A 25,892-nucleotide genomic window follows, 5' to 3' on the forward strand; every position below is an offset into this window, starting at 1 on the left:
ATTTGAATAAGGACAAAAAATAAGCCACTTTGGCTTATTTGTCCGAACACCCCCTTATTGGTGTGTAATTGACACTTTATGTGCGGACCAATGCACTGCAATAGCTTGTGATTAGGGGGGGTTGATCAACACTATGCCAGAGATTCCTTGGTGTGGGCATTTTGAAAACTGTAACAAAAATTTGATTAAATTATGCATGTTCTAACGTCAGTTTCTCTTGGTCCCAGATGTTTTAAAAGTCCAGAATCAATTAGAGAAATAAGCATATTCAAATCTTTCCAAACAGTCATGATTTTGAGTAATTATGTTTTATTTTTTGGGCAAGTAACTAGTAAGTGTATAGTAACCCAATATAAGATTAATGAAGAAGCTCGACAGATATTCCGAAAGGCAAACAAGATGATGAAAGCGAACCCGAAGAGCCCAAGAAGTTGATCTAGTGATCAAGGTTTGAAACTTCGAAGTTAGCTTTGAAGAATTTCTTAGAACAGTATGGAAGAAGAAGATACAAGAGTAGTATTCATTTTCATTGATTTCTTGCTTAATCTAATACAGTACATAGATAAGCTGAGCTTAATTTTAGATTCCTTCTAACAAACTCAACCAACAGCCAACCACTAATCAATGACAGCTAAGCACAGCTCAGCATTAGCTCAATAACCAACTTAACTAATCTGAGCTTAGCTGAACTAATAAACTCTGTTGCTCTCTTATTAGTGACCCTTGCTTACAAGCTCTCTCACAAGGTTTCAGATTCGAAACCTAGCTCACAGGTATTATCAATTCATTTAAAATCAGTCCATACAAATTTCTTCTTTGGCTCTAATTGGGACCCTTGCAAGTGGGTTGTGGAATTGATCTCCTAAAAATTGGTCGAGGTACAAGTCAACTGGCCTAAACACTTAAATTAAAACCAAAAAAAAAAAAAACAATGAAAGAGCAAGCAATCAAGAAAAAACAAGAAGCCCCATAAAATAAGCCTAGTAAACCTCATAAGCCGAGAACTAGGTCAAGCACAAAAGCTCTCAAGCCCATAATACAATGCGGTTTACTAGGTGGATGGTTTTAAGCAAGACTTCCTTAGGCTGGTTTAGCCTGGTTAGAGAGGTTATCATGAAATTTGAAACAACTCCCCAATCACTATAACCCCAACCTAGCTATTAGTTCCATTAAGGGAAGAAATAATCCCAAATAATTCAACAATCGCTACAAGCTCAACTCATTCCCACTAGTGCAGAAATTATTCCAACAAAGACAAAGGGAAGAACACTTACAAGTAAGCGGAGAGATTCAAACTTCTGACCTCTTAGTAAGATGCAGTCATAACTAGCTGAGTTAGCCTTAGTTTGTACTCAATTATGTCTTTTAGACTGGTCCAATTTAATTTTCATCTAAAAGGGTCTTTGGAGGCCCTTTTACAGTCCAAGATGTTGATGTGATTCAAGTTTCAAAATAACCGAAATTAATTAGGTCCCGTTCCGCTAAAATTCTGATTTTTTAAGTACTTATTTTTTTTAGCGGAATGGGGTCCGTCTTCTAATTAGTAACTTGTTTTTGACACTGCTTCTAAGTGATGATGAAAGTCTTTATGTTGCAGTGAGTATCACTACAAGTAACTATGGTGTAACTTGTAAGCATTGCACGGAACAAATCTTTCATTGGTATCATATTGGGTGCCCCTACTACCTACTAAACAACAAGAAGCCAGCTCTCAAATATGCAAATATTACTCTAGATAATGGTTGGTCAATCAATCGACTAGAACTAGCTCAATTAGTCATTCTTGTACAATAGAAGGTCAAGGAGTCGATTCTTGTCAAAACAACGATTAATTATTTCTTTTTTTGAATAGGAAGTATTTTATAGACTTTCAGTTGGATTTGTTTTGTTCGTTCCGAAAAAACAAGACATGTAGATTATAGTGGAGATGAAGTTTCTAGATATGGATGTAAATTTGTTTGGCATGGTGACCCACCAGGATGTGACCTTGGTCTTATCTTATGACCACATATTTTATCTCCCTAATTAGGATACCAAGAGCAATTCCTGCAAAAAAAAAAAAACCCCATTTCAAAGCCATCCCATGCAGAGGCTAGTAGGGAGGAACTAGGAAGGAAGACTCCTCAGTCCTCTGCATCTAAAATAGAGTCGCAAATAAATTCTATGATTCATAAAGACAATGCCCTATGGGCTGTTCGGACATCACGTGGGCGCGGTCACGTTGTACCCATCCGGTACCCAAAAATTTCTCCTAGCTTCTATTACAAAATCCAACTCAATCCTTTTCGATATGGCAATTGGCCTGGCTGGATGAAAGAGACCCTAATGAATTCACTTTGGTTTATAAAATAAAACGATTTTACTAACCTCAATCCCCTAAACGGTGGATAATCCACACTCAATATCTCAAAAAAAAAGTTAGAGTTTCAACATACTTCTCACATATATCAATGCACTTTTCCGAATATGTACATATCGTTCACATACAGTAGTATCATTTCACTTTTTGCACTACATAAACTAAAAATGTGACATTTTACTTACTTTCTTAAGCGAAATTTGTTGAGACCGGTGTGGATGCTCTAAGCTGTTGATCGAATTCGCAATGAAATTATCTGCAACGTGGTGTACTATCATCCATTACAAAATCAGGACAAGTCTTCTACCATAACCAAACAAAATGTAGTAGTCCAAGTTGCATAAACCAAAGCCACAAAATCAATCTTGAGGCTAAGAACTAAACCCCCCAACTCATCAAAGATAAAACCCACCCTCACCACCACACAATCACTCCACCCTCCCACGTGCGAGTCCCCCACAAAAACTCGCACACCAATTTTAAAGCCTCTATCCTTTCCCACCAAAGTTTCAATACATACAGTTTTGATAGCTAAGGTGTCCGCGCCTTGAAAGGTACGGATCAATTTACGCGCAAAGTTTCAATACAGTTAAAAAGAGAGAAATAATGGGGTGTGCATCGTCGAAACGAATTGATGTTGCCGTGGATGTATACCGTCCGCCGCCGTCGAGTTTTGCGGTATTCGACATCAACGCCATTCAGGAGCCATGGATTATGGTGGACGATACGCAGGAGCAACACGATGGGAAAACCCAGATCGTGCCGGACCCGATTCTCGAGAAGCTCAACAAGCTCGAATCCGACGGTCCACAACCGTGGGATGAAGTAAGCAAAGCGTTGGAGGATCTCAAGCCCACTCTAACTGATCCTACACCCTCCCCACCAAATCCTAACCCCGTATCCTCCCCAGTTAACACTCCGGCGCAAGATAGCACAGTTGCGGAGAAATTCCAAGCCCCACGTAAGAACAACTCTTTTCGCACGGTTGAAGAACTCGACACCAAACTCACTTCCAAACCCACCGAGTTGAAGAAAACTCAGTCGGCTCGGACAGAGTTGGGAAAAAACGAACGAGTCAAGACCGAGTTGAGGAAGACCCATTCGGTCAAGCCCGAGTCACGAACTGGGTCATCACCGGCGGCAGCGGCAGCCGAGTCCGCGGTGATCAAGCCGGTGAGAGAGAATATTTTCGTATTGAAAGACAGGTTAGAGAGAGAGAAGGAAGGGAAGGGCCCACCGGTGAAGTGGGACCCTCTGAGGGACTACCCGGAGAAGTGTCCCCCGGGCGGGTCCGACGCGGTGGTGCTCTACACGACGTCGCTGGGAGGGGTGCGAAAGACCTACGAGGACTCGAACCGAGTCAGGGCGATACTGGAGACTCACCGGGTCGTGTTCGACGAGCGCGACGTGGCGCTGCACGGCGGGTTCTTGGCCGAGCTGAGGGAGCTGCTGGCGGGGGAAGAAAAGGTGGGGGTGCCGAGGTTGTTTGTTAAGGGGAGGTACGTGGGGGGAGCGGATGAGGTGGTGGGTTTGAACGAGACGGGTCGACTCGGGCGGCTGATGAGTTGGGCGAGGGTAGAGAGAGGGGTGGTGGGCTGCGGCGGTTGCGGTGGCGCTAGGTTTGTGCCGTGTTTGGAGTGCGGTGGGAGTTGTAAGGTGGTGGTTGGCGGTGAGAGAGAGAGGTGTTCGGAGTGTAATGAGAATGGGTTGATGCTTTGTCCTGCTTGTCACTGAGGAGCTCAGCTCAAATCACTCTATTCGAAAACAAAAAGACTAGCAACACATTTTCTGAATTTGCATAGATTCAACAGCTTTGAACGTACTTGTGTTCGAAATTATGCTTTAAAGTTGTGTTCATATCATTGCTCGATCGAAAATGCCTCCCTACTTATCTTTTCATGTACTAATTTTAGTCTGGGGAGAATGTATAGCACAAAAGTTTTTTTTTTTATTACTAGTCATGTTACAAACATGTACAATATTATGCACGTGTTAAGGTGGCATTGCTTCATTATGTACTGAAAAATGCTTTTTGAACTTCAATTGACTCTCTAAATTAGTTCTTGAATAGTACAAAATATTTTGCATGATCGTAACTTCAAAATCTAGCAATCTATTTAGGAGCATGAGGGGAGAAAAAGAAAAAGCGTGGATGAACAATTTATTTTGAATTCGGCGGGTGAACTTGAATTTCATGTGGGAAAGCTAGACTACTTTAAACTCGCCTTGATTAAAGTTTGTTTCAAATGAACTCAGCTCTAGGAATCGCCAAGTCAAGCTTGAACACATTTTGCAGATTATTCAGTTATAAAACCAACTTAAAAACCATTATTTTGTTGACTCGGCTCAACTCGTTTACAATGCTACTTGTCTAAAAGTTGGCCAAAACTCGTTTACAATGCTACTACTTGAGTAGAGAGAGTGGGCTGAAAGTGGAGGTTGAGTTTTGTTTTGGGCTTTCTGAACACGGACCATGTTTGGGCTCAATGGGCTGTCTGTTGGGTTTGGTAGTGGGCCCTTTTCAGTAGTGGCAATTGATAATGAATGGAAGTTTCCTTATTTTTCAATTAAAAAAAATGATAATTTTCACACTTTCTTTTTTTATTATGTATAATAAAATAGGGGATGTAAAAATCATTGTCAAAAAAAGAAGAAGAAGAAAATTTCCTTGTTTCATTGTCTTCGGAGCCAAAAATAATTAATAATTAATTGCTCATAGAGCACTGCCACATGATGTTCTGAGATTTTCTTCACTACTCATTGGTGTGGACTCCACTACTAAGTACGTGGCTTCAACACTATTGTATGGTAAAGAAGGCCCCTGAATCACAACATGCCGGCCGCAGGAGAGCTGAATAATCAATCTTCATACCCCAGTTATAAAATTCTTCCTATATATGCTTAGGCTTTACATAAAAGAGTAAACTGTACAAATTAAGCTTTTCTTTCCTTGGGATAAATCGATGTCCAGTACAATAGACTAATTCGGGAAATCAAGTCTACCGTCCTCTATTAATGGGGAGCCACAATTAAAGTCGAGGCAAAAGTCTCGCATGGCCTGACTGAACACATGATGAATCGTATAGCGCGTGGGTTGATCAAATTTAAACTTCAAACCAGAGGTTTTCTGATGTTCTTAGACAAAAGATGACTACCACCACTGTATGTTTGTAACCCTAGTACTGTTTGAAATGCATAACGTAAAATGCTTGACCCACCTTAAGAAGAGCTCGTCTTGAGTAGAAGTTAACTAAAGCCTTGTTTGGCTGCTTCAGTTTTAGATTTTGACTTGTGCATTTTTGGATTACAAGTGTTTGGTCAGAGAACATACGGTGCATATATTCTACAACATGAGAGTTGTGCACTATGTAGCTAACAATCAGCACTTAAAAAATTCCTGTCAGAGATTAACAAGAAGCGTAGATGGGTCATCTCACTATCATTTCATGAACTATTGGACCTTATTAGAACTAGGTAAATTGAGTTGGTCGTTTTGTGCTCATTGAGAATACATTTGTGTAGTGCGAACACAATTAAAATACCCGACAACTTACGTGCATTCCCTCTTCTCCCCACGTACTCCTCTCTCTCTCTCTCTCTCTCTCTCTCTCTCCTGTCTCACAAAATCCAGATTCTAATAATGATTTGATTCTCATTTCTTCCTTCCGTACTTTGCTCTCTCTCTCTCTCTCTCGTGCATGTAGTAGAAATTAATTGTGTCTCACCTGTATAATTGACTTTGAGACGATTGTGATTCTGATTTTGATAAGTATTTGATTCTGATTCCTTCCTATTAATTGTGTTCATACTACACAATTATATTCTACCTAAAAAGCCCCTCCACATCCGGACAAAACTCATGCACACACATTCTAGGACACAAACGAAAAACATTTAAAAGTCTGATAAATGCAATATAATAATTCGGAAATTTTTCGAAATTACACAATCACCCATCAACCATCCACTCCAGACAAACCAACAAAGGCCAAAGGCAGAGGGGCAATTACGGGAGGTCAAGGCCAAAATGGCTCATCAACGCTTAAATGACAAACCATGCTCCACGCTCCTTTTAGGCAAGGGTAAGGATTAAAGAGGTAACCCACTACTAAAGCCTAAAGGTGCTGCCATTGGAAATTTGAACAACATAAATTGCCGTTTGATAGAACTAGTAAAAGATTTGCATTCCATAGAAAGAATATGTGATCTCATCAGATTGATAGAGATGTAGTGCATATTATATGACGCTCTCGATCGTATCGTACATCGCTTATTTTGTGCGAATATGTATTTATTAAGTGTTTAATTCAGGCATAAAAAAAAAATTTATTCGAGTATCGGTTATGGACAAGACCCAGGTCCGAGTTCCCATAGCTCTTTAATTATTGGGGCTAAACATGCTCCGAATATCACCACCGACACATGGTGGGGCCTTAGTTTCGGTTCCGACGTACGTATAGACTCAGCGGAGTCCCTCACAGAGAGTGATGTAATGTGTCGGAGCAACACTCGCTGATGGAGGTAACGAGATACCATACCTACACTTCCGTTTTTTCAAATGAAGAATATCGCGTACGTGATCTCCTTGAATATAATCATATTCGATGCTCCTATTATTGGAGTATCAAACAAACTGCGCGCCCCCTGAGAGTTTTTTTATTATTATATATAGTAATAAAGTCCAAAGAGTCTGATGATGTAACAAAAGTAGTGCTACCATAATTGTGAGGTCAACCAATGCATCATAGAAATTACGTAAAAATAAGATGAGAGAATCCAAATCATTCCCAACCATAACAAGAAAACAGCTACACTTAACCTAAATGTGTCTGTGGAACAAGTACGATTCATCTAGATAAAAAAAACATCTGAGTATTAAGAGCATCTCCAACCCTTAATTTCATATTGGAGATGTCAATTTTTTTTTGAAGGCTTACATAGCATTTTGGCATCTCCAATGTGACAGCAAAGCCTTCCCTTTCAATCCTTATGCCAAATTCTATTTATTTGACATCAAACTATCCCTCTCCAACCCTTATATCAAATTATATTATTTTTACATTTTAAAATTTTTATGAACTCTAATAATTGTATTTGCCAAAATTTTATTTATTATACATGCAAACTTAACCATTATATGCAAGTTTTTGACGTAAAAATTTAAAAATCAAAGAATTGCTGAAATGATCTTTTTATGAACTAAAAAATAGAATCTCACAGCATCAAACATTAAATTAAAGAAAAAATAGCAATACATAATGCCATAGCGAATCACATGGAACTAATTGCCCTCCGAAATCGCCACAAGTGCTCAACTAGATCTTCTCTGAGACGAGTATGTGTTTCTCTATCACGATGCGCAAGTGATTGCGGATGAAATCTTGAAATTTTGCCGCATGATCGATCATGTGAAACTTCAAAGGAATTATTTTCGCCCTCTCTCACGTCATAAGTAAATTGAGAGTATGGAGAATCCATGGTGTGAATAAAAAATATTGTTTATTCAAGTCTACATTTATAGGGAGAAAAAATAGAGTTCAAACTTTTAAAGGAAAATAGAAAATTCAAACGGGCAAATGTTCAAAATTCAAACGGTCATTTTTTGAAATTTGGCATGGAGGAGAGTGGCTATCAGAGTTGGCATGAAAAGGTTTGTCTTCAAATCCACGTGTATTTGGCATCAAAGAAGGCTGCTAGGTTGGATTGAATTTTGGTGTCAATTTTTACTATTAAAATGTCCACGTAGAAATTGGCATCTCCCATTGGGGATAATATTTACGATGAAAATTGATTTTAGCACTCCAAAAATTGATGGAGGACTCCAAAACGATGTCGTTTTGTGTATCAACACAGTTCAGTTTTGGAGCCCCTCCATCAATTTTTGGAGTGCCAAAATCACAATCCAAATTGATTTTGGCACTCCACTTTTTGTCTTTTTCTAATTTAAAATCACAACAATACTCTTCTATGTGTGAGAAAGTGGATGAACACTAATATAATAAAGGGTAATTTGATAATTGTACATAGGTTAAAGACAAAAAAAATGGAGTGTCAATAGCTAAATGTGAAGTGCCAATGGCTAAATGTGGAGAGCCAAAATCACTAGTACTAAGAGTAATAGTAGCTCCTTTGTACCAAAATTCTGAATTTGTCGCTGATGCATATGTACGGTTTCGCCGTACAAAATGTGGCATATATATGTTTTTCAATTTACAAATCTTCTTACAAAATGAAATCAAATGACAGGTGCCGGTTTGGGCCTTCGTAGGCATATTCCGAGGCCAGTTTGGGCCATCGTAGGCATATTTCGATGCCACAATTGATCAGAACCATTCATATTTTAAATCTAATACGGAGTAAAAAAATCCATTTTTTAAACAAAGTTAATTTGGTGTAGCTATATAAATAGTTTATATTCGTTGAAGACAAAAAGAGGCATAGCAATTTAATATCTACCACAAAAGTCTAAGCGTGGTGCTTTGTAAGATCTGAATATGAACCGTTCCGATTATTCACAAAAATTTGAGTGGGCCCATAACGCAAAATAATGTGGCTCTTAGTCCATCTGGTAGTATTCATCGACTTTCAAATGAGAGATTTGATGTTCAAGTCTATAAAAAACACACAAAAAGATGCAGTTCTTGGTCGATTCGATAATATCCCTCCACTCCCAAATGAAAGATTTGGGATTCAAGTATGTGGAAAGATGTTGGACTCCTTTAGTTGTTAACTGCCATGTTTTAGAAGAAAAAAACAGACACGCAAGACACAGTTAGTAACTACCGCAAAAGCAGTTAAGCATTACAAGAGCAACCTTTGGGTCTCTCCCCCATTGACTTCATCAAGTACTTGTTTATATAACAGTTATAATTTAAAGCCTTTGATCTCAAACAAATGACACTAAAATAGTTGGGCGGAATCTACAACCAAAAAGTTCATTTTTTAACGAATACCAACTGTTTGATAGCTTCCATTCCTTCTCTCTCTCTCTCTCTCTCTCTCTCTCTCTTCATATCTGTCTTTCAAATCAGACTTGTTTTTACAGAGAGAGAGAGATGGCAGCCATTGCTGGTGGTACTGGTTGTTCTGCTGGTTTGGTGTTCAAGAACAAAGAATCATCATGCAGCAATGGAGTTTCTGTGTTGCAATTCAATGGGATTAGAGCGGTGGAAAACAAGCAAGTGGGTTCAGCTGGGTGTAAGCCAAATGGGTTCCTTTCAACTTCAGGTTCTAGTTTGATCATCCTTTGACTTTGAAGTTTTGATGTACTTGAATGCTATATTGATGTACTTGAATGCTATATCTGTTGTGGAATCAGCCAAACCAACAACTAGACAACACACGAAGAACAATCAAGAAAAGAAATAAAGAACGAAAGACACAGGGTTTTTTTTTGTGGTTTTCTAACTGTGTAGTTGACCACATCGTTCCACAACTCATAAGCCCAACAATATCCATGCCCCTGGCTTGGATTTCTATCTCGATATACCTTTTGTCGAGTATTAATAGAAATTTATAGTCGATACAAAAAAAAAAAAAAAAAATCCATGCTTGACACAACTTTAGAACGCGATTGCGTTCACAATCACAACCATTCTATAATTTTGTTGAATCTTGGGATTTTCGAAATGATAGGTAAAAAGAAACATAAAATACTTTCTCCAGAAGAACATGTTTTTTACCAATCCACTGAACAGTCTTAAGGGTAAGATCGTTATTCTATCAGCTTTGCTATGAGAGAACATACAAAAGGGTTCATACCCCGCGTACCCATTGCTATGGGATCCATCTCGGGACCCAAGAAGATGATCAGTTCAGGAGCAAAATTAGATGTTTCAAAAACACCCTTACCATTATTGGATTGGACACAATGAGCAACTCCAATCATCTTTTGGAAACCCGAGACGGGTCTCAAAGCAATATGTACCCCTTTGCATGTACTCATATTCTTGTCGTATAAGTATAGTAGTGAGAAAGCTAATCCTACTAGAAAATAAGTTAGAGAAAGCTATTACTTGTTAATCAAGCCTAAATTAAAGCAACTATGTGAAATTAAAAAGAAAATGACATGTATGAGTCAACCTCAAATCTGAAACTAGAAAGGAAAAGCCATGTTGGGCAAAACCTTGGCTAAAAGAAATTTATTTCCTTCAAATAATTGCCAAAACATATGTTGTTTAAACAAGGGTAAAATTTCTAACTTGAGGCCCGGACGAATGAGAGTAGCTCAAAGAGTGCCTTAGGTCACGGCATAGACGTGAGTCTTGGTTGTTGGGCGTATCGATCACGGGCATTTCGACAGGCGTGAGTCTTGCTTGTTGGGCTTATTGATCATGGGCGTTTCGAAACTCATCCAACAAGATCAGGGCCTTCACTATTGCTTTGCCACTCGAGGAATCGATAAAACTGTTACAAGAAGTGGCAAGGTAGCAGTCTGCATCAAGTTCTTTGTTACTTTTCATCCAACATTCCTGTGTTTATCAGTTGTGAGTCTGGAGTTTCTTAGAGCCTTCCCCATGCACTTGTAACTCGTTGTTACTCTACAGAACAAAGCTAAATTGGCAGTCAGACTCTACCTCTTTGTTACTCTGCAGAACAAATAGTTGGGAGAGGACTCTCTTGATATGAGATTTGTAGCACCCAGTATTAAAGATACTCGAAAGTTTAAGATGTCTGTTAGTACACTGTAATTAAAAATTGAGCACTCCCAGAACCAATCTCCTTATGAGGTATGAAAATAGAACTTCTACAGTTTATATTCAGGCCACGAAATTTGTGGCGATTATAAGAACTAGAGGTCAGGGCACACGCGATGCGTGTGCAAGTCGGATTTTCACAACATTTTTGTAAAAATACTTCTCACTTATTGTTTGATCAAATTTTCACAAATGTTGTGAAAATCCGACTTGCACACGCATCACGTGTGCCCCGGCCTCTAGTATAGTGTAAATATGGAAACCAAAAAATATTAAAAAAGGAATTGAAATGCCATTATGGTACCTGAGTAGAAGACAAATTCACAGAAGTTGCAAGTATGGAAGCCACGTGAAAATTTGATTTGCACACGAATTGCGTGTGCTCCGGCCTCTGGTAAATTACTTCAAAACATGTAGACTACACAATAGAGGATAATGGGTTAAAAATTTACTAAACCAACCTATTCATGTACTATTTTCTCCAATCTGGAAAGGATTCATTTAAAAAAAAAATTGATTATGTCACTTTCTATCCCTTAATTTCCAAACATGGCCATCCATGTCCTTGGTCACGTAAATGTTGGGTATGTTCTACACTGCCTTCAGTTTTACTCTCACCAATAAAATAGAAAAAAGAAAGTAGAAATACTAAAGGCTAAAGATTAAATAGTAAAAAAACCTTTTGGCTGCTTGTGGAATATAGCCCCTTTGAATGGCAGACCTTGTCCACCTTTGTCCCACGCCATTTTAAAAATGGTGAGAGTTAAGAAAAGTAGGAGAGAGTATGGAAGAGTAGGGTAAAGTGAAGAAACCTCTGCGCATTCGCTTTTCAAAAGGAAAGGAAAGCGAAGAAACCTCTGTGCTTTCGCAGGTTTTGCCAAGTTTTCATCCAAACGTGGCAGTTGAGGGGAGAAGAACAAAGAAACGTGGCAGAGGAAGTTTTCGGCAGTTTTTTTTATGTTAAAATGTCAAATATATCCTTACAGTTACAGTACTTTTGCATTGGCTTTCTTTTTTTAAGAGGGCACTTGTGGAAAAGAAAAATACATGACATCAAAAGGGAGACACCAAAGAGGTGCTCTCCCTTTATATATTAGAATAGATATTAGAATAGATAGTGTAATTGTTTTATGAACCGAGTGTCATGTACCGTACCACTCCACCTCTGAGAATAGTGCAATCGTTTCCCGTTTTCTTGCCCACTTTTAGAATGATTCAACACAATAAATAACTCGCCCTCTGCATCGGTGCAACTTTACTGCTGATCTTAATTGAAAGTACCTGTAGGTTTTAGAATGTCAATCTCTGATAATGCATCTAGTAAAGTATTTACACACCCTTCTTGTGAGGCAATTAAGCTTAAAATGAGAGATTCAAAACTTCTTGTAAACTTCTATAGTTCGAGATGAGATGTTATAATTCAAATACAACTTTCACTCTCAGGCTCGAAGTTCAGAAGAATCAAGGCCATGTCATCTCCTACTGTTTCGGCTCCCAAACGAGAAACGGATCCAAAGAAAAGGATTGTCATAACTGGAATGGGTGTCGTTTCAGTTTTCGGCAATGACATTGATACATTTTACAATAAACTTCTTGAGGGAGAGAGTGGTGTCACCCCTATTGACAGGTTTGATGCGTCATCATTCTCTGTTCGATTTGCTGGTCAGATTCACAATTTCTCCTGCGAAGGCTACATCGATGGAAAGAATGATCGCCGACTTGATGACGCATGGAGGTACTGCTTGGTCGCTGGCAAGAAAGCTCTTGTTGATGCCAAGCTTGGTCCGGAAGTCCTTGAAACTGTAAATCCCATTCCCCAATCCAAATACTTCACATAATGCCATTCAACTATAACAAGTTCAGATACTAAAGGTAGTGTTTGGTTCACTGAAATGATTTCGAGAAGGAATGGGATGGTGATTCCTTGGCCTTCCAATGGAATAGTCATTCACCTAGAATGTTAAATGATGATCCCTTTTCAAATGCACCTTCTATCATTTTTTAGCGAACCAAACATTTGAAATGGGTATTCTAAGGGAATGGTCATTCCATTCCAACTTCATTCAGGTTAACCAAGCACTGCCTAAGTTTCTCACCTCTGTGTTGCAGATGGACAAAACAAAAATAGGAGTTCTTGTGGGATCAGGCATGGGAGGCTTGACGGCATTCAGCTCTGGAGTCGAGGCACTTATCGAAAGCGGATATAGAAAGATCTCTCCATTTCTTATTCCTTATACCATCACCAACATGGGTTCAGCATTGTTAGCTATAGATACCGGCTTAATGGGACCCAATTACTCCATTTCAACAGCTTGTGCAACGGCAAACTACTGCTTCTTCGCAGCTGCAAGCCACATTAGAAGAGGTGAAGCTGATATCATTGTAGCTGGTGGGACGGAGGCTCCGGTCAACGGTGTTGGGGTTGGTGGATTTATTGCTTGCCGGGCCTTGTCTCAGAGGAACAGCGAACCCCACAAAGCTTCAAGACCATGGGATAAAGATCGTGATGGCTTTGTCCTTGGAGAAGGCGCTGGCGTGCTGGTAATCATCAGACTCTGTAATTTGATTCTAAGTGTTCCGTTGGATGGGGGGAAAAATAAGGATTGAGGTTTCTCGTCGAATCTTACCATTTTTTGGTGAGATACAAGTGAAAAACAAAACTAGACCAATAAAAATTCACATCTTCTCTTCATAACCATTTCTCACCAGGATTCTCCATTATTATTTTTTTTATTTTACCGTTTTGCAACATCGAAAGGGGGTAATTATGTTTTGTTTACACGGATTGTGGCCTAAGTAGTGTTTGGTTCGTTGGAATGATTTTGGGAACGAAAAGAATTCACTACTTGGCCACCTAATGGTATGAGTCATACGACTATGGTGTCCTAATACTTATACTGAACACTCGACAATTGGATGAGGATACGGGGATCCTACTCTATTAGTTGGACATTCAACTAGCAAGCACATTTTGTCATTCAACATTTATCGTGAACAGTGTATGGAACTCATTAGGAATGAAATTGCCCAGTGCACTATGTACACTTTAGTTATCCAAGAAAATAAAAGAAACATAATATAGTAAGAAATTTGAATATTTCTGTGTATCCCTGTGTCCTTGAGATGGAAATTAGTTGAATGCATTTAACAGAGTATAACCATTCACCTGGATTGGTCAATGATGATTCCATTTGTGTTATATTCAACCACATTTTTAGCAAACCAAACGATAAAATGGGCAGTTCAAAGGAACAGTCTTCATTCTGGTGAACGTAACGCTGCTTTAGAGGTTATGATACATCTTCTTTAGTGACATTGCATCTCAAATGCTTACAAGTATTTGTGTTATATTCAACCACATTTTTAGCAAACCAAACAATAAAATGGGCAGTTCAAAGGAACAGTCTTCATTCTGGTGAACGTAACGCTGCCTTAGAGGTTATGATACATCATCTTTAGTGACATTGCATCTCAAATGCTTACAAGTATTTATTTTGCTTGGAAAAAGATAATGGAGAGCTTAGAGCACGCAACGAAAAGGGGAGCCAATATAATTGCAGAGTACTTGGGAGGTGCCGTCACATGTGATGCTTATCACATGACTGATCCTCGGAAAGATGGCCTCGGAGTTTCATCTTGTATAACAATGGCTTTGGAAGAAGCTGGAGTTTCCCCTGAGGAGGTAAAAGCGCCGCAGTAAAATAACTTGGCACTCCGGACACATATTTCACAGTGCAATGTCACACATTATTGATTTTGATACAAACATTATGAACTCCGTAACTCACAGGTGAACTATGTGAATGCTCACGCAACGTCAACTCCCGCTGGGGATTTGGCAGAGATTAATGCCATCAAGATGGTCTTTAAGAACACATCTGAGATGAAAATGAATGGGACCAAGGTGAGAAACCTAAATTCAATTCTCATACACGTGTTGGAAAACTGCACTTTGAAAATATCATTTTGTTATTCTGCATTGTTTGCAAGCATACTTACCTAGCCACAGTGATTGAATGATGAACTTATGGGTTGGAATCTTTGTTAACGTATGAGAATGACGAACTTAACCATACAGATGCTAGAAAGCTATGGCTGACTAGTTTGCTTTCCTCGTTTTGTTGTTTCCAGTCTATGACCGGGCATGCGCTTGGAGCTGCAGGTGGATTGGAAGCCATTGCAACCATAAAAGCAATCAACACTGGCTGGCTACATCCAACCCTTAACCAATGTGTATTGCACCAAAAGCCCATTACTCCAATTTCTCCAATTATGCTAAATTTTACTATGCACTTCATGTCCTTATGGTTCTCTAATTTTGCAGAACTTGGAGTCTGATGTCACAATCGATACTGTTCCAAACGTGAAGAAAGAACATGAAGTTCATGTTGGTACGTGTTTTAGTCCCTCTTTCCGGAAATTATGAAACCACAGTAGCATAATGCTTAATGGTTAAGAACCAAGAAACTTTAAGTTCTTTTCTTACATGTTTTTGCTTTGTTGGCAATGAAAATAATATATCTTTCGCAACTTATACTAATCCAACATTTGAACATTTTTTTATCGAAATTCCACATATTCCAACATTGCTTAGCGAAGAAATAACACTTCAACATTCACTAATCGAATTTGCCTATTCGTGCAGCTATCTCCAACTCATTTGGCTTTGGTGGGCATAATGGGGTGGTTGTTTTCGCTCCATTCAAACCCTAGATGAAGCTTAATCGAAGTTGCCTCTCTCCTCACATTTTCCCTTTTGAAAAGATTTGATTTTTGCTATCATTTTATTTGTCCAAAGCATGACTACAGAAAATTCGAGTATCACGGCTTCGCCATTTGCTTTTCAGACCCATACACTATTTGATGAGACCTGATTCATCTCCCAACGAATAGAACTGTCTTTCCTGTTCCTAGATGGCTAGATTATTCTTTCTTTTTTTATCGTTTGCAATCACCAATTAGCTTTTTAGCAAATCTTTCGAAAGTTTGAAAGAAATCTGTGATCACAACAACAGAGAAACAGTCCACGAAAATCTTTTGAGCGGATACGATTAATCCACAGGCAACGTTTACCGTACTCAAACTCAAATGCATGTTGTGGGACCCACTTCATGTGAGACGAATGTGTCTAGATCTGTATCCGAGAAGTGGGCTATGTTCTTTTCTCTCAAAAACTTGTAATCTTCTTGGACTAGCTCTTTTTATGTGAAAAGCTCCACACAACACTACCCCTAATGTTGGAGAGACATGATTAAGTGCCTCTTGTTTTGCTAGGCATAAAGTGTTCTTCCCACCTAATTCCTCTAAATTGGCTTAATTTCTCTGTACCCTTCGTTTTAACTGATCAATCGCAATCATATCATTTCATAAAGGCCAATAGCACTTACATAGGAATCCACCCACAAAATCTGTAGGCTATACTACGAACTTTTCATTCAAAAAGCAAATCCAAGACGTCATTTCCTACGTCAATCTCAAATCCTATTCCAAAAATGTTGAGAGAGAGAGAGAGAGAGAGAGAGAGAGAGAGAGAGAGCAGCATCTGCATATAGTGGAATACTATTTACCAAAAATACTATGAGTAACAACAGCTCTTTTGTACTATTTTCCAAGTTTTGATTTTGTTTGTAATCATCCAGTTTCGGTCATCGTAAAGCATATTTCGATGCCACAGCCATGAACAAAACCATTCCTATTTTAGATTTTGTTAAAATGTCCATCTTTTCAGAAAGTTATTTTGATATAACTATAGAAATAGTTTACATTCGTTGAAGACAAAGGCTCCGTTTGTTTGGACATAAAATATTTTACATATTTTCCAGTATTTGATCGTTGAAATTGCCAGAAAATAATTTTTTGGGGAAAATCTTTTACACCCTTGGGCGGTAAAATGATTTACCATAGAAAACTCGGTAAGTTATTTGACAATGGTGTTCAGGCATTCGTTCTCCCATTCTAGTGATTCCACGACCACTTCTCATTTCTTCATTCCACGTGATCTCTCTCTCTCTCTCTCTCTCTCTCTCTCTCTCTCTCTCTCTCTCTCTCTCCAATTCCTTCATCCCTTCACAAGGCTTCCTTTAAACATCAAGTACTCAGTTTGAGGGAAAACAATTGTTTTGAAACATATTTTTCACTCATGGCAGCAAATAATTACTTTTGGCCGCGAAGTATTACTCTTGGCCCGTAGAATTTCTCTTCGCCATGTTAAATTACATTTGGCCGCGTTGAATTACACTTGGCCGCAAAGAATTACTCTTGGCCGCGTAGAATTACACTTGGCCGCGTTTAATTACTCTTGGCCGCTAAAAATTACACTTAGCCGCGTAGAATTACTCTTGGCCGCGTTGAATTACACTTAGCCGCGAAAAATTACTTTTGGCTACGTAGAATTACTTTTGGCCGCGAAGAATTACTCATATGCCAACCGAACACCAAAAATAAAAATTTAAAGTTTGTTTTCTGAAAAAATATTTTACATCGAAACAAACAGAGCCAAAATAAATCCTGCAAAGTTTCCCCTTACATTGTCTTCTACAATTGTACTTTCAGCCTAGCAATAGCTACTAAAGTATGAGCGTGTATCCCAAGCGTTGTGATGCCCGTCTTTTGCTTGCTATGTTTTTGTACTCTTCTCTCCTCTTAATAAAATTTTCTTCTTCACCGTTTAAAAAAAAAAAAACTGAAGTATGAGCATGCTGCTTTGCAAGATCCAAATATGAACCGTTCCAATTGTTTTTATAAATCTAATAAGATGGGCCCACAACGTCTTTAAATTGGATCGAACTAATTTTTGTTTTGGGTAAAAATACAGCTTGAAAAAGAAAAAAGAGAGAACCAAATAAATAGTCTACAAAGGGCATATCCCAAAAGGAAAAGAAAAGAAAATAAAGAAACAAAAAATTGAAAACCAAGGCCAAATGGCTTCATGGTGCTAGAATGGAGCACTATCGGATGTTTCCCTCCCATCTGCGAATAGGGAAGAGAAACAAACGGCAAAATGACATAAAGTGGAATACATTGAAACAAAAACATAGCAACCTCTGCTTCTACATTAATCCAGACTTGGATCAATTAGGGACTTGGATGGCATGAATCCTCCTTGATATTGATTTGAGAATAGCATCATAGAGCAACCCATAGTTGCACAGATTTTTTGGGTTAGATTCGGATCAGATCGGATCCATTGACAGGTCTAGTTGCACCGAACCATTTCCAAACACACATTCATGAACAGCATCATAGAATCCACCACACTAAGAGCATAATCAAGAGAGCACCTTCCTAGGGGATGCATTAAAAAAAGGAAGGTGCAAAGTCTCAAGATGACGGATTAAAGCATTGATCCACCTACATAGGATCAATTGGGATTGTGTTTCATACAGGAGCCTTGGAACTGAATCAGAATCTAGGGGTACCTTGTACATTATCTCATTTCATTTTGAGTTTCGGCTATTTTGGTTGATTTCTTATCAACCTTGTAGCTTCGGGCCGAGTAGCATATGATTGTCGCAAGGTGGGGTGTCAACATAGTTGGGATGTTACTCTTGCAGTCTTGCGTGGTGATGATATTAACTCAAGCCTTATCGCATGTATTCTTTTATTACATTAATAAAATTTCTTTTCCGTTGACAAAAAAATTCAAGAGCACCTTCCTAGTGATAAGAACATGAATAGACCGCAGCACTTAAGACAACATGCACACCAGTAGAGAGAATAAAATCCAAGGGACATCCCCCAAGGATAGGCAATAGTGATACTAAATGAAGTCACAAACAACTTCAGTATAGACGGACGCGCGTGCCCCTTACGGATAGGAGACTAGAGATTGCAAAAGTATCGACATTTACAATGACATTACCAAAGTCATTCCATATACGCATAACCGAGAACAGATTCAACGAAAGATCGCTGTGAAAACCTCAACATCAATGAATGAACCGTAAATGAACCACAACTAAACCAGCACTAATTAAGGACTGCACAATACTCTGCATGCAGCGAATGCCAACTACTGAAGCACATCAAGCAAACAACCTCCAACCGCTATCAATAAAACCGCTATCAATAATGAGTGAACCACAACTAAACCAGCTAACTACTGTAGCACATCAACGAGCCAACTTTTCAAATGAAACAAGAGAGGAAAAGAAGAAATTCCCCTGTCAATTTCAGGGCTCTCCAGGAAAACCAATTGGCAAGAAACCCTTCTGCATCTTAGTGCTCACATCGCAACTCCCTTGAAATACTCACAACTCCCACTCAACTTTTCACACAGAAGCAAAAGAGCTAGGTTCCTCAACTTCCTCCGCTTTATCTCACATGATATTCCCCCACTAAATATTATCTCCATTCCAAAATAAAATCTGGGGCTCAATCACACTACTCATACCGGATGCACACACTGTGGGGCGCACGCACTTAGATTACGTTTGAGGTTGCATTCAAAATCATGGCAGCCACAAACTCACACCCACAGATTATACACAAAGTACCCCAGAATGTTTAAGGTATATACCGTATAAAATAGTAGTACTAGAAGCTTCGATTACATGTTCCACAAAGCTATGGCAGCCATCCCCCCAACGGTGTTCAAGAGTCAGCCTAAAAGACCCACAAAGACTCCCCTCAAATCTCAAAGATAGAAGGTCCAATATCAAAATCAGATTTAGAGGTGTCAACGTTTAACTCCGTGCTAATCGTGCTTCGTGCCGTGCCGTGCCGGCCCATTTACAGTATTTTGCTAAAATCGTGTCGTGCCGTGCCGTGCTGTTTGTCAATCGTGCCGTGCCGTGCCGGCCCGTTTTCTTAAATCGTATCGTGTCGTCCCGGCCCGCTTGCCAATCGTGTCGTGTCGTGCCGGCCCATTTTCTTAAATCGTGTCGTGTCGTGCCGGCCCGCTTGCCAATCGTGTCGTGTCGTGCCGGCCCATTTTTTTAAATCGTGTCGTGTCGTGTTGTGTCGTGCCGGCCCTTTTTCTTAAATCGTGTCGGGCCGTGCTGGCCCGTTTTCTTAAATCATGTCTTGTCGTGCCATTTTCAATCGAGTCAAGACGTGCCGACCTGTTTACTTAATCGTGTCGGAGTGTGCCGTTTTAAATCGTGCCGTTTTAAATGAATTCCTTCAATGATGGATGATGATAATGTCGTGTATAGGTTGATCATTGAGAAATAGTCCCAGGATACGGATGATAATGGCTATGGTCCTATGGAAGCTTGGTTGGTTGTTACGCTCCGTTTGAAACTTTGAATATAGATGTTATTCTTGTCTATTTGAATGTGACTTCCAATTTTTGTTCCAATTCCACACTAAGAATAATAAAAATGATGAGAATGTGACTTTCAAATATAAATGTTATTTTTGTTCCAATTCCACCCATTCAATAAGAATGATAATGGTGTCCCTAGACCCTGATCAATCAAATGCAAAATGACGTAAAATTTAACAATTAAAAAAATAACATTACAAATGGTCTTAATTGGAATGTACTAGAACTGCGACACATTAACAAAACCAAGTAAGCCACTTGAGAGTTACATGACTTCAAGGGCCTTCAAAGCCTCGAAAACAAATCAAAAGCTCCAAAAGGGCAGTAGGGCACTAGAAGTTGTTACAATTGAAGCTCACACCTACTGAAACTCTAGCAGAAAACCAAAATAACCTTGAAATCAAATCAAAAGCTCCAAAAACATTCATTTGAACCAACATGGACAAATGCCTCCGAATGCTTGAACTTCGGAATGCCTCAAACTGAACTCCACATGACAAGAGAATGGTGGAATGATCTTGGACACACCTGCTGCTGCACACACTCATTGCACTTGCACACACCTGCTGCTGCACACACCTACTGCTGCACACACTCACAGCACTACAGCAGCAGCAGCAACATCAGTTTCACATAGCAGCAGCAGAAAACTGAAAGTAAAACCTGCTACACATGTGACACAGCCCTTTTCACACATAGGCAGCCTCAAATATAGGACTTTTGGCTCAGATTTTTAAGCATCATAGCCAGAAAACTCAGAGTAGCATTCAAACCGTAAAAAATGCCCCAAAAACACAAACTAAACCTGCCAAACTAGCTGAAAACTGCCCAAAACCACACCTGCTGCTGCACACACTCATTGCACTTGCACATTAAGTTACCAGCAGCAGCAGCAACAACAACAACAACAGTTTCACACAAGCAGCAACAACAGCCCCTTTCACACACAAGACAACCTCAAATATAGGCCTTTTGGCCCAGAAAATAGCATCAAAACTGCAGAAGAACAACATGCTAAACCAAACATAGGCATGGCATCAAGGTAGTAATGAAAACATGATTGGGCTCAGAAAAAATATATTTTGGGAATTAGAATGGTACTCATGGCTGCATCTAATGATACCCCGCCAAGGCGCCAAGGTATCCATCTTAATTATAAATTGAATTTTAATTCATCATTGCCCACAAATAAGATAACACCCATGTTCATAATTTTTGCATACCACCAAACACCAAAACCTATGAAACTTGCTGTTTGACATGCTGTTTTCTGCAGTTTAGGCTCAGATTATATCATGAATCATCATAGCCATACTAAACACCCATTAGGCTCAGCTTATATCATCATAGCCACAATAAACACCAATTTGGCTCAAATTATATCATCATAGCCACACTAAACACCAATTTGGCTCAAATTATATCATCATAGCCACACTAAACACCAAAGGCTCAGATTATATCATCATAGCCACACTTAAATACCAATTAGGTTCAGATTACATCATCATAGCCACACTTAACACCAATTTAGCTCAGATTACATCATCACAGCTACACTAAACACTAAAGGTTCAGATCAGATTATATCATCATAGCACACACTTAGATATATAAAGAATAACCCCTGGATGTGGCAACATTAAGTTGCCATTTAAGACCTTATAAGTTACCAGCATCAGCAATGCATCTCTCCCTAATCAGCATCTATATCTGAGTCCGAAAAATAATCTCTGAATTCATCTCTAGGATGACATTTTTGAATTCCAAGACGTGCATCCTCCCAATCTTTTAAGCATATAAGACAGTCCAAAATGTCAGGAGCTAGTCTGCTCCTCCTCTCATCCAACACTCTATTACCTGCACTAAAAGCAGATTCGGAAGCCACTGAAGACACAGGTGGTGTTAGTAAATCACGTGCCATGATAGAAAGAATAGGAAATGTCCTTTCAGTTTTTTTCCACCAAGCTAAGATATCAAATGATTGTAACTCATCTTTGGTAAGTAAATTTATCTCTAAATATTGACTAAGTTCAGAGCGTGAAGAAGTTTCACTTCTACCCGACCCTGAAATCAAAAACCAAGATGGGTCATTCTCATTGTTACTTGTAGAACATGGGTCATCAATACTTGAAGATGGACCAGCAGTAGTAGTAATAGTGCTTGCAAATTTAAACTCATATGAAGCATATATTGAAGTCAACAGTGCAGTCACAGTAGAAGTAGAAGGTAATGTAATCCCTAAATTCTCACCAATCCCTTTTAAGAGCAATTCAACACCATTTACCTTAATCTTTGGGTCCATTACAGAAGCTACAATAAATATTGTTGGCATGTTCTCAAAATATTTTTTGAATTTATCTTCCATAGACTTACAAGCAGCTACAAAATTTGGTTTCGTTCTATGATTTTTAAGATTGTGACTCATATTATACAAATGATTAAGTACAAGACAAGTAGTAGGATAACGAACACCTGAGCAAGCTAAGGTAGCAGCATAAAATATTTTCAAAAATTTCATAAACTCAAAAGCAATCTTCCAATCAACTCGAGTTAAACCACCATCAGGACGCGTGTACTTGGAATTAACATAAGCAGAAATTACATCAGCGTGATTCCTACAAGATTTTAACATAAGAAATGTTGAATTCCAACGAGTTTTAACATCAGTTTTGATTTGTTTTTGTTTAACGTTGTAACTTACACACAATCCTTCAAATTCTTGTTGCCTAGCTGGGGACGTAGCAATAAAAAGAATAGCATCTCTAATTTTTTCCACTTGTGGTCCTATGTGTTTCAAACCATCTTGCACAACTAAGTTAATTATATGGCATACACAGCGCACATGAAAAAATTGTCCGGCATGAGGAGTACTCAAATTCGTTTTGAACAAATCAATTGAACTGGTATTAGCGGAATGGTTATCAAAAGTAATACTGAAAACTTTATCAACAATTTCAAACTCCCTAAAAACACCCATTATACATTGAAAAATGTTCATAGCATTATGAGGATACTCCATTAAACGAAAAGCAATAATTTTTTTATTCAAAATCCAATTGGCGTCTATATAATGAGCTGTCACAGAAATGTAACCAAGATTATTTCGACCACTCCACATATCAGAAGTAAAAGAGATTAAATTACCAAGTTCCGCAATTTCACTTATCAAATTTTTTCTAACTTTATTAAAAACTTTCAAAGAATCACTTCTGGTTGTATTTCTAGAAACTTTCGAAAAAAGAGGATTAAGATAATGTTTGACAAAATATTCAAATCTAATATCATTACCAAAAGTAAACGGTTGTTCTGCTGCAACTACGTAACGGGCCAATCCCTCTCTCATACTAGATTGAGAATATACGAAATTCGATGTACCATCTACGGTATCAATACCACCAGATTCACCACTGACTTGGCCAACTAAGGTATGTTTAAATTTTTGATGTTTGTTCTCTAAATGTCGTTGAAGATGACCTACGCCGCCACCACTTGCGCAAGTAAAATTTTTTGGACAATAATTACATACAGCTCTAGGTCCTATATCAATTCCATGTGCATCTTTAAACTTCTTAACAATGGTTAAATGATGCCATACCCAAGAGCGACGCCTTTTATCACCTGACTGGGCTGATTGGCTACCACCTGCTACGCCCATAGGAGTAGAAGCTGATGCAATGTTAGAAGCAGCTTCACCTACAGACTCCCTTTCCGGTGGTAGAGTTCGTCCATCATCATCCAAGTCAGGGTGTAAACCCTCATAGTCAAAATGAATATTTTCAGGATCCATCTCCTATAAAAAACTTAAAACAAAACAGAGAAAATTAGTGCACTAGAATATTAGTACAAAAGTTCGGAAAATCAAAACAAACTGCTCAAACAAGAATTAACAATAATTGATAGAGTTAATACATCAGTTTTGTAAAGTTCCTACAAAGATCCATGATATCCCAATGCAATTAGAACCATGTTTTAGATACTCGTGAAAACTTTTTAACCTCTATTACAACAATAATGATGCACTTCTAATCCTAGGTGTGATATGGACTTGAGATAAGAAGAAGAATTATTATTAATAACTTTCTCCTTTAAACATTTAAAACTCTAAAACTAGATCACTTTTGCACCCCTTCATCGTACTCCCATACTGTTAGATATAGAAGTGTTAGTCTGCCTTGAAATCTGGCATGTTAAAGCAACCAAAATGAAGAAATTGATGCTCAAGGGCTACCGTTCAGCATAATAAGCCTTTTCCAACCGCCATTTACTAGTAAAGGCTAATTACTAGTAGGGCTGCAATCCCATACCCATCCTCCTTAGTTTTTAAGGTGCTTTACGCCAAGGGTTTAGCATTGAGCAGCCTATCATAAGAATGCAGGTGCTTTACTAGTAGGTGCTTCATAGTTCATACACTTGCAGAATGCAGTTCAAAGAACAATGACAAAGTAAATGAACAAATAAGAAATAGTGCAGGAAAACAGTTTAGGTGTGAAACAGAAATAACGGCAAGCAACCTGCCTACGGTGAAACAGAAATAAATGCAATGTTGCTTCAATGCTGGACTAACTTTTTTTTACTATGACAGTGAGACGGACACTAGTAGATTTAGCTATAATAGCTAAACCTAGTGCCAAATTTGGCACCAAGTATAGCCATTGCTAAAATATTGCAAACCAAATAGCATACCATTGGAACACCAGCTTTTGAACTTGTTGCTACGTTTTAACTACAGCAACCTAAACAGCTTGCCATTGGAGAATCTTTCAGTTTCCTTATATTTGTTTGAGAACTCAGCATGCATACAATGGAGAAACAACTCTAAGCACCATATTAATGTAACTGTTGTGAGATTCAAAACTTCATTTACTAATTGTACATTTGTACCACTCCCAATCTTAATTTCTTCTCATGCTTCTCATACAAATAGGAATTTTTAAGGTCCAAAACCTTACAAACTCAGTTTCTTTTTTGTGCATTACAAACCCACCTCCCACACATTTCAGTCCGGCTTCAGAAGGGTTTCCCTTCTAATTTTACAAAACAAAATCACAACAACAAATCATGATACAGAGGATTTACAACAACGTGCAAACTATACGTAAGAGATTATCATTTTTGGTTCTGCTCTACTCCATGGAATCCATTTCTTACCTTAACAATCGATGATGAAGACGTGTGCCACCAGAAATGAAAACTCGCCGTACACGTCTTTCACCGGAAACGACCTCAATCGAGTTTCAGAGACAAATCGCTGAACGTGACAGAGGGTTTGAGTCGGGGCCGTCGGGCAAAGGCAAAATCAGATGTAGTTGTAGATCTAGGGTTTGAGTCGCTGAACACCAGTCGCCAAATGGTCACCGACACCGACTCATCGCTTGAACGGAAACGGAAACAGCAGTCGATCTAGGGTTTGAGTCACCGCTAGACCACTACCGGTCACCGTTGAGAGTGGAGAGAGTGAGAGAGACGAGAGTGAGAGAGAGAGTGAGAGAGACGAGAGTGAGAGTGAGAGAGAGAGTGAGAGACGTTGAGTGTGGAGACTGGAGAGACTAGAGAGTGACAGAGACAA

General features: G+C 38.8%; 2 protein-coding genes across 2 annotated transcripts; both read left to right on the forward strand.

Annotated features, from left to right (window-relative positions):
• The first annotated feature begins 2,777 nt into the window (after positions 1–2,777).
• LOC131317933 (uncharacterized) lies at positions 2,778–4,394 on the forward strand. The gene has a single exon (XM_058347637.1). It carries the CDS (start codon positions 2,966–2,968, stop codon positions 4,091–4,093), a length of 1,128 nt encoding a protein of 375 aa, XP_058203620.1. The 5' UTR covers positions 2,778–2,965; the 3' UTR covers positions 4,094–4,394.
• Positions 4,395–9,252: 4,858 nt separating this feature from the next.
• LOC131317935 (3-oxoacyl-[acyl-carrier-protein] synthase I, chloroplastic-like) lies at positions 9,253–15,968 on the forward strand. Its single transcript, XM_058347638.1, has 8 exons — positions 9,253–9,586; positions 12,499–12,857; positions 13,165–13,596; positions 14,564–14,737; positions 14,846–14,959; positions 15,187–15,288; positions 15,380–15,446; positions 15,701–15,968. Exons 1-8 carry the CDS (start codon positions 9,415–9,417, stop codon positions 15,766–15,768), a joined length of 1,488 nt encoding a protein of 495 aa, XP_058203621.1. The 5' UTR covers positions 9,253–9,414; the 3' UTR covers positions 15,769–15,968.
• The last annotated feature ends 9,924 nt before the right edge of the window (positions 15,969–25,892 follow it).

This window comes from Rhododendron vialii, chromosome 2a, assembly GCF_030253575.1.
Source record: "Rhododendron vialii isolate Sample 1 chromosome 2a, ASM3025357v1".
In the NCBI taxonomy this organism is placed as follows: domain Eukaryota; kingdom Viridiplantae; phylum Streptophyta; class Magnoliopsida; order Ericales; family Ericaceae; genus Rhododendron; species Rhododendron vialii.

Bases quoted from the DNA above. Each gene is read 5' to 3' on its own strand.
- LOC131317935 (XM_058347638.1), top strand. From the start codon at position 9,415: ATGGCAGCCATTGCTGGTGGTACTGGTTGTTCTGCTGGTTTGGTGTTC. The intron at 13,597-14,563 runs GTAATCATCAGA...GCTTGGAAAAAG, and splicing joins GAGAAGGCGCTGGCGTGCTG to ATAATGGAGAGCTTAGAGCA. The intron at 14,960-15,186 runs GTGAGAAACCTA...TGTTGTTTCCAG, and splicing joins TGAAAATGAATGGGACCAAG to TCTATGACCGGGCATGCGCT.
- LOC131317933 (XM_058347637.1), top strand. From the start codon at position 2,966: ATGGGGTGTGCATCGTCGAAACGAATTGATGTTGCCGTGGATGTATAC.